The sequence below is a fragment of the Diadema antillarum genome, unplaced genomic scaffold (genome assembly GCF_040938485.1).
Source record: "Diadema antillarum isolate AM-2024a unplaced genomic scaffold, OU_Dant_1.0 seq00000684_RagTag, whole genome shotgun sequence".
In the NCBI taxonomy this organism is placed as follows: Eukaryota; Metazoa; Echinodermata; class Echinoidea; order Diadematoida; family Diadematidae; genus Diadema; species Diadema antillarum.
This window is the reverse complement of record NW_027271589.1, coordinates 225,088-231,804: the sequence shown is the minus strand read 5'-3', so window position 1 is coordinate 231,804 and position 6,717 is coordinate 225,088. Positions and strand designations below refer to the sequence as shown.

The window sequence follows — 6,717 nt, the reverse complement described above, 5'->3', positions numbered from 1 at the left end:
CTCTCTCTCTCTTTCTCTCTCTCTCTCACTGCAACTGCAGTTAGTTTTAATGGGTAATAAAGTAGCAGAGTCAACGAACATTCAGTCAGGCATTATGTAAAAAAACGGAAGGTTTAGAACATGACACATTTTTTCGAAAACAAAATACACCAAACGGAAAATTCGGAAAGAGCTTCGTAAGAGTAAAACTGATGTATGTGAAAAAATGTATTTACAAATCGAATAAAATATAACTTATTGAAATTAATGAAATTCTTACATCTACTTATTTTCATTACAACTGATTGACAAATTACCCTAAATCGACGTCGATGTGGGGAAATTTGTCAATCAGTTGCAATAAAACATAGCTTAAGCCACTATAAAACCCAGACAATAACAAGTGTATTCCCTCTCTGTATGAGAATCGGAATGTATCATGAAAGTCACAAGAACCGCTCCCTTTCCATCCTATCTGGATACAGTCATTTTATCACAGTCACGAACGAGAAAAGTGTTTGGGCACTATAAACCTCCGCATTACAGTTTTGCTATGTATCTCGTTTCAAGGCGTTTGTAAGTTGTAGTGCATTCAATAGAAGGACGGATGTAATAAATTCGTTATGAGGACACTTTTCGCCATTTTACAATTTATTGGTATAGTGCTTGAAAGTCTTCAAAGGGTCAAAACTTCGGCCTTCTCGGTCTTTTCATACTTCTAGATTTTCTGTACCTGGTTATTACTTTGCTACAGAGAAATACACATGGTATTAGCAGTGCCTATCTCTTTTTTCTTTTCCTTTTTTTTTTGTAGAGGGAGGGGATGGGGTGGTGAGACAAGTGAGGATATGTAGTGGTGAAGTGGTTCAAACATTTAGGCCTAGTGCATTTTCGTAATCACCACATCCCATGCATACAGTCCTCACATTTTTGTACTCTGGTTGTGTCGCGTCTCATGGTCGATGGTTGAAGAGGTGGTAATCGACGACTGCTGCGTCTTCGACTTGTTCTTTCCAAAGTACTCCACGAAAGTGTAGAGGTAAGGATTCAAAGAGGCGTTGACTGGGAGGATGAAGACGGCGCACCAGGCGTAGAGGGCGACAGGCAACTCGACGAGGCCAGTCTGGCTTAGGATACCCATGATGATGACCGGCATCCAGCAACAGAAGTCCGTCCCGACGATCACAGCCATCTTGGCAGCCAGTTTGATCTCCTGATCCCGCGAGGAACTCACGTGACTCGAGGCCCCCATGGCCTTGGTAGATCTGCGGACGTTGACGAATATGATGACGTAACACACCAGGATGAAAAGGAGCAGGATAAGGTTGATCCCAAGGAATAGAACTATGGAGTAGATCCACGCTGGTTGCATGGTTCCTCCCTCAGACGGTACGTAGATGGTGAGGCCTTGCTCATGTGACCACTCCAAGGTCCCTTCCTGAGATTCGTCGGTACTGAGTGGCAGTCCGATGCAGACATCCGACAAGCCGTAGAAGTTCGGGAGAAAGAACCCTACAATGATTGGCACTGTGCTGAGAATGAGGGTGATTATCCACGTGACTATGACGCACACACGAGCAGACGAACTGTGGAATCTAAGTCTTCCGAAGGGAAAGACGACACTAACGAACCGGTCGAACGTGATTATTGCGAGCAGGAACACCGAACTCTCGCTCGACAAGACTGCCAAAAGGCTGGCGAATGCACAGAGACCGGACTCTCGCCATGCCGAAGCCCTGAGGTAATAGTAGTGTCCGTAGTACAAGTCAGCTGAAGCTACAATGATCATGAAGACACCCATCATCAAGTCGGCTATGGCAAGGTTTGTGATGAAGAATGGCTGCTCGTGCAGCCGCTTATCTCGTTTGTTGTTGCATCTGATGAATAGGACCATCGAGTTACCAATGAGGGCACTGAAACCCAGTATCCACATAGCAATCCGTAAGACAGTGTTGGGCATGAGCCTGTGACAGGAATCCAGGGCCGAACGGCTCCCGGCAGAGCACACGGTGGTGTTACTGAATAGGCAGCAAAGACGGTAGTCGTCTGTCGACCTGTGTTGTATGAAACAGAGCGGGCGATTCATTTTTTGCTCCGATTCGTGATTGTGATTAAGCATGCAATACCCCTTCAACTTTCTTTGAGGGAAAAGAACAAATAAAATGCTACTGACTCTACGCAAGTTCTGATTGTGGACTTTCGTCGGCAGAACTTGACATACATGTATTACATACCTCACTGAATCTTGCAAAATTAAGACTCATACGGCGCAATGTAAAGTTTTGATGTACCTCGACTTTTTCAGTTTCAGGCTTTTCCAGTTCCAGTTGTTACAATGGAACGTTTAATAGGATGGAAATTACATTCACCATCCATTTTCATGGGAGACGCATGAACTGATAAGAAGTAAATTTCCTTATAATAGTGTCACACACATTATTCAAACAGAGAGACAGCGAGAGAAGAAAAAAAGGGGGAAAGCTAATAACTGAAATGAATGAAGTGACCCGAATAAGTAAAACTTATCACTCGTCGTTCATTACTACTTTGATATATGGGTAACCAGGAAGACAACACTGACTTCTTTTTTTTAACATATCATTCATACTCGCTCGATTCGTATATATTCCTTCACTGGCATCTTCTTTTGTCCTACTCCTCACACACAATGTGTCAATTTACCTTTATTTTAGTGCTTTGGAGATTATTACCTGCAAACACTTCACACTCTCATTTTGGTACGTCGTACACCCTCTGATCGATTTTGAACTACTGAGGCACAAAAAAGGAGAAGAAAACAGATTGTACTCACAGTCTTTTGAGTTTTGTTATTCCTCTGAACATATCGGGCTCCAGGTGGTCCAGCTCCGTCTCGATCAGACTCCTGGGGTGAAGAATAACACAAGAGAGTCACGTGATGTATAGTCATGTAGAGATCATCGTGGTTCATGGCAACAGGGACATTAGTAACTGAACCGCCCGAAACCGTCCGTCAGATTACTCCCTAAACCGCCCGAAACCTCCCGTCAGCATTTTTATAGTTTTATGTTTTACTATTTTTTTATGCCTCCGCCACGAAGTGGTGCCGGAGGCATTATGTTTTCGGGTTGTCCGTCCGTCCGTCCGTCCGTCCGTCCGTCCTTCCGTCCGTCCTTCCGTCCGTCCGTAATGAATTTTGTGGACAAGGTAACTATCAAAACCTCTTGAGGTATCCTAGTGAAACTTGGCATGTATATGTATTAGGGGGTGAAGTTGTGCCTATCAACTTTTGGGTGCACATGCTCAAGGTCAAAGGTCAAAAGGTCAAGGTCAAATACCTAAGATGTCACTATTTCCACCATATCTATTGAATGCCAGAAGAGATTTTCTTGAAACTTAGTGTATACATGTATTACCCAATTAAGATTCTCTGGTGAAAGTTTGGGTCATGAGGTCAACGGTCAAAGGTCACAAGGTCAGGGTCAAATACATAAAATTTCACTATTTCCACCATATCTATTGAATGCCAGAAGAGATTTTCTTGAAACTTAGTGTATACATGTATTACCCAATTAAGATTCTCTGGTGAAAGTTTGGGTCATGAGGTCAAAGTTCAAAGGTCAAAAGGTCAAGTAAAAATATTAAAACTTCTTTGTTTTCTCCGTACCTTGGAAAATTGTTCAAGGTATCTTCATGGAACATAGTATATACATGTACTGACTGGAAGTGATTATCTAGAGAATGTAGGGTTCATGGGGTCAAAGGTCAGGGGGTCAAAGGTCAAGTGCAACACTTCAAAATTTTGCTATTTCCCTCATATTTATGCAATGCCAGCAGGGGTATTTTTTTTTACACTTGGTGTATGCATGTGTAACCTAATAGAAATTCTCTGGAAAGTTTTTTTTTCTTCTTTTTTTTTGCCTCAAAGGTCAAAAGGTCAAAGATCAAGTGAAAATGCTGAACTTTTTCCTCCATATCTCGGAAGTGGCTCATGTTATCTTGAAACTAAGTACATATTATGCATGTTCTACCTGAAAGTGATTATCTTATGAATTTTAGGGTCAAAGGCCAGATGAAATTGGTAACAATTTACTATTCAATTCAGAAATTGCACTTTTTCTCCATACCGGTACCTTGAAAATTACTCAATGCATAAATGTATGAATGGGTCAAAGTCAAGTTAAAGTCCTTAAATCCCCAAATACATGCTCTCCTATTCATCCAATTAAACCTCAGTCAAGGAAGGTGAACATCGAACACATTTGTGACAAATTTGTCATTTCAATATTTTGCCAATTTTGTGAAAATGTAATCACAGACCTGTTGGGAAAATCATGCATTATGGCGGAGGCATACCAGTCGCCGAAGCGACATTTCTAGTTTTGTTTTCATGTAGAATATATAATTACGTAATTTGAAAGAGGTCAAAGGTCAACAAAAGTAGATCAAAATTATTTCTTTGACACACAAGTCTCTTGGTAAAGTCTTAATAGGCTTTCAAGTAAACATAACCTATAATAGACAAAAATAAACATGCAGTGATCTATTTTCCCTAATTTAGAAAGTTGTCAAAATGAGAGTAATTATATTGCTGTACCTTCCAAGTACAGCAATAGGCCATTGTGTACAGAATCTTCAGTTGCTAAAGGGTTAACGTTATTCCCTGCATGCTTTAGAGGCCAAACGCGAGTGAAAAGTCACGTGTGAGAATCATATTCAGCCACATAACAAATCAACCACAAATTGTCTACGTGTTCTCATGATTTCTAAGGAACCCGGAGCAAATAATGCTGTAACTCGGCTCAGATTTTTGTGTGTTGTAAAAACAAAAGTCTGCTAACAATGTACTATGTTGCCGTTGAGAAAGATTAACCGAACTTAGCGTAAATTTAATAGGCCAATTGATATCAATCAATACCCAAACAATAGAGGTCAATGGATTAGAACTGTGCTATAAAGTTCTAGAATAAGCATCAATAACATCTCCGAGATTAATAATGTCCTTAGGCACAGAAGTTTGATTGCTGATATAATCAATATACCCATAGCCAGCCTTCCGGGAAAATACTGTTTCTTATGTAATTGCTTTTCTGAGAAGTTCACTGCCAATTCAAAAACTTTTTTTTGCTTCTTAAAAGTGATGCGTTCTAGAACTGCTAACGTTCTTTAAACTCCAGTTTTTGTCTCCAATAACTACCTGTTGTTGTTGTTTTTTTTTCTGGATATTACCCTGCTAAACTTGTACAGACGAACTCCCTTTAATATACTATTCAGTCATGTGCTCCGACAGAACTTACAGATGTGTTATTTCCGGTGTATTATCGAAGGTCCCCGGCTCGATGTAGGCGAGTGGATTCCGCTGGAATGAACTGTTGAACAGACAAGAGAAAACGTTTCGATGACTTGCATTAAACTGACACTAGACTCTTTTCACCATGTGTATTTCTCTGTTCCGTCTTATAGTGGCAGTGTCGCATTCCGTATTTCTCCTTATTCTTTTATTACTCGGTTAACCATCGATCAACATTCAAGTATATCAAAAGTTCTCTTTTTTTTCCTTTAAATTCAGCTAACCATGCATACTGATTGTAGTGTATAGCCATCACGTTGTTAACATACAATATACACAAGCATGCATGACCAAAACAATACAATGATGGTTTATTGCACTCCCTTCCGCTTTATGCACTGACACAAGCTCTGATAAAATAAAGCGTATATTGGGTATGTAAGTAAGTATATATATATAAATATATATATATAGGCCTATATACACAAATATACATATCATATACATATATGCATATACATATAAAAATACATAATATAAAGACTTTGAACGCAAAAAACCCTACAGATTTTCAAAGTTTTGAAATAAGGTCATCAAACAGAGAAAAAATAAATCTTTCGATGATACTGCACTCGTTATATAACAAGAAATGTTTTTGAGTTATCAAAATTATTACATATATTCTAATTATTTCCTTTGTTTTTTAGCAGCTTCAATCTCAAATATCCCAAGTCGATAAAAATGGATATGTCGGTTTTTACATTTAAAGTCTTAACATATAACTAGGTATGTATATATGTATATGTATATATATATACTTGTATATATATAACTGTATACGTATGTATAATGTATACATGTATGTATGTGTGTGTGTGTGTGTGTGCTTGTGATGATGATGATGATGATGATCCACAGCATTTGTATAGTGCCATATATCTGTTGTAGAAACATTCAAAGGCGCAGACTAATCCAAGAGGGTTAGCAATTGAATTCCTGTTGAAAAATGCTTGTGTGTATATATAAACATTCATTTCATATTCGTTTAGAAACAATTATACATTATTGTAACAAGCACACACAGACACGTCCATACACACATACACACACTAATTGTGACCCTGCACCTCAAAACAAACAAAAAGTCGCCAGACATGAATTTTTAGTTAAGACCATATTCTGAAAGAGCAGACTTTAAGCTTTAAAATGATGTATAGCTCAAATCAAATGGACTCTCCTAAGCTATCTAAATATTGGAAAGAAAGCACAAACTCAGGAAAAGTGTGAACTGAGAAAAGAGGCTCTGAAGTACAGTGTCTATTCAAGCGCTTATCTTTACCAAACCGTGCTGGCTGTACGATGAATGGGACAAAAAACAGGAAGTAAACCACCAGAGTAACAACATTGAAGGGATTATCAAATTAAACTGAAATCAAGCACGCCTCATTAACACATTCTGGCCATAATTA

General features: G+C 39.0%; 1 protein-coding gene across 1 annotated transcript in view; it reads right to left on the bottom strand.

The window, feature by feature from the left end:
* Nucleotides 1–901: 901 nt before the first annotated feature.
* Nucleotides 902–6,717, bottom strand: part of LOC139737156 (uncharacterized) — a 28,375-nt gene continuing 22,559 nt past the window's right edge. The window contains exons 11-13 of the mRNA XM_071647833.1: nucleotides 5,256–5,327; nucleotides 2,792–2,863; nucleotides 902–2,033 (exon numbers count right to left, since the gene is read on the bottom strand). Of these exons, the coding sequence (XP_071503934.1) occupies nucleotides 902–2,033; nucleotides 2,792–2,863; nucleotides 5,256–5,327 (1,276 nt within the window). The remainder of the gene's footprint in view (nucleotides 2,034–2,791; nucleotides 2,864–5,255; nucleotides 5,328–6,717) is intronic.